The following is a 1,669-nucleotide window of genomic DNA, read 5'->3' on the forward strand; positions in this document are numbered from 1 at the left end:
CTCCCCAGGGCTTTACCGTATTAACAGGAGAAGAGGCGCAAGTGAAGTTAGACACTGCCGTTGGTCAACATCCGGTGATTTATAAATATTTTAAATCATGTTGGGTCTGCGACATCTGTCCTAATATCTTATATAAATGTATGGAGTAAGATAACAGTCAAAAAACGTATGCCTAGCAATCTTAATTTGTATGTGAAAAGATTAAAAATATGTATTTGTTCATTCTTCAGGATCATAATTTAGAAGGGTGAAATAACTCTTTTTTTTTCACTTTTACTCGATGTATTCCAGCATCCAGCTGCCATGCACGTGGGCATTGTCAGTTTGACTATAGCTCTGGTGAATTTCAATGGTGAATCAGTAGAAACTGTCTGAGTCTTGTGGCTTAGAAAACCAACAAACTGGTACAATATGGAGGAATTTAAAAGCGTTCTGCAATGAGCGCAGCCTGTAGGGAAAGACGTGTGACCAAAACTAAAGTTCGTAATCTTAGCATCTTCTGATAGATGCTGCTAATCTCTTCCAGCTGTGTTTCTTATGCTGAGAATGAAAAGCGCATCTTTATACCAGCAGCTGATTGTTACTGATTGTGACTTAGTAGTTATTAGAAGTTATTTTGGGGATCACATCACTTCTTACAGCCGTTGATGGTGTTGTTGTACGCCGTTGTGCCATAGCCTGTCGTGTTCAGTGTTTCCTTGCTCCCGCAACGAGAATTCCTGGCGCTCCCCCAGGGATCGTTGTCATAGGAACCAGATCTGGCTTTCATCTCTTCCTTGAGGATCATCCGTCCGATGCCACTCCCAATCTGTAGGGAGGGAAGGAAGATTTTTAACTTTGCAAAGGTAACAAAGGTGAATTTTGCCACAATAGAGAACTTTTTAGAGAACTGTCACTGTAATCTTTTTAACCATTTTTAACCATAATGAAGCTCGTACTCTTTGAAGACCCTGACTCCAACTCTCTTCATCTCCTCCAGTCGAGAAGCGTCTTCTTGGTGCCCAATAGGCTGATAAGAAAAAAAATGGCATAAAAGAGATTTCCCTTGTATGAAAATAGAGCTCAGAGTGAAGCACAAAGCAACAACAGTGAGGGAAAGGATGATTAATAATTAAATATGTAAATCAAACACATAAGAAGCAGTTTTCCCCCTTTGACGTTAGCGCGTTCTTTACCTCTTGGGGAGCTGGTGTATGGGTAATAGTCCGACTCAGACTGCATGTATGGCTCTGGAGAGTAGGTGGACAGACTGGAGGATCGGAGGATATCCTCACTAGTTCTGCTTTTAGTGGCTGTTTCCATATTATCTGTAAAAAAGAAAAAATATATAATGACTGTAAGATCAGGAGGTTTTCTACCTCGTGAGATTTTGATGATAAACATCTAAATCAAAATTGAAACTAGGGATGCATGATATCGGGATTTTGGCCGATATCCGATATTTTAAAACTCATGTAGCCGATAACCGATATCGATACCGATGTTAAAGCTGGACAAAAATAAGTAGACATTGAAAATAGCAGTTTTATTATCCATTTCTGAAAAATAATATACTCAAATATAATTTCATATGCTAATATCAAATTGATTTTTAAAAACGCGGTATCGATCTATTTTACTTTCAAAATCTCGTGAAATTTCATCGTTCTGTTACAAACTCTCGTGATAT

General features: G+C 38.6%; 1 protein-coding gene across 1 annotated transcript in view; it reads right to left on the reverse strand.

The window, feature by feature from the left end:
• The window catches only part of ablim3 (actin binding LIM protein family member 3), a 66,759-nt gene that overhangs the window by 5,656 nt on the left and 59,434 nt on the right, over window positions 1-1,669 (reverse strand). The window contains exons 14-16 of the mRNA XM_015377190.1: window positions 1,176-1,292; window positions 939-1,009; window positions 640-808 (exon numbers count right to left, since the gene is read on the reverse strand). Of these exons, the coding sequence (XP_015232676.1) occupies window positions 640-808; window positions 939-1,009; window positions 1,176-1,292 (357 nt within the window). The remainder of the gene's footprint in view (window positions 1-639; window positions 809-938; window positions 1,010-1,175; window positions 1,293-1,669) is intronic.

This window comes from Cyprinodon variegatus, unplaced genomic scaffold (assembly GCF_000732505.1).
Source record: "Cyprinodon variegatus isolate N-32 unplaced genomic scaffold, C_variegatus-1.0 Scaffold148, whole genome shotgun sequence".
Taxonomy (NCBI): domain Eukaryota; kingdom Metazoa; phylum Chordata; class Actinopteri; order Cyprinodontiformes; family Cyprinodontidae; genus Cyprinodon; species Cyprinodon variegatus.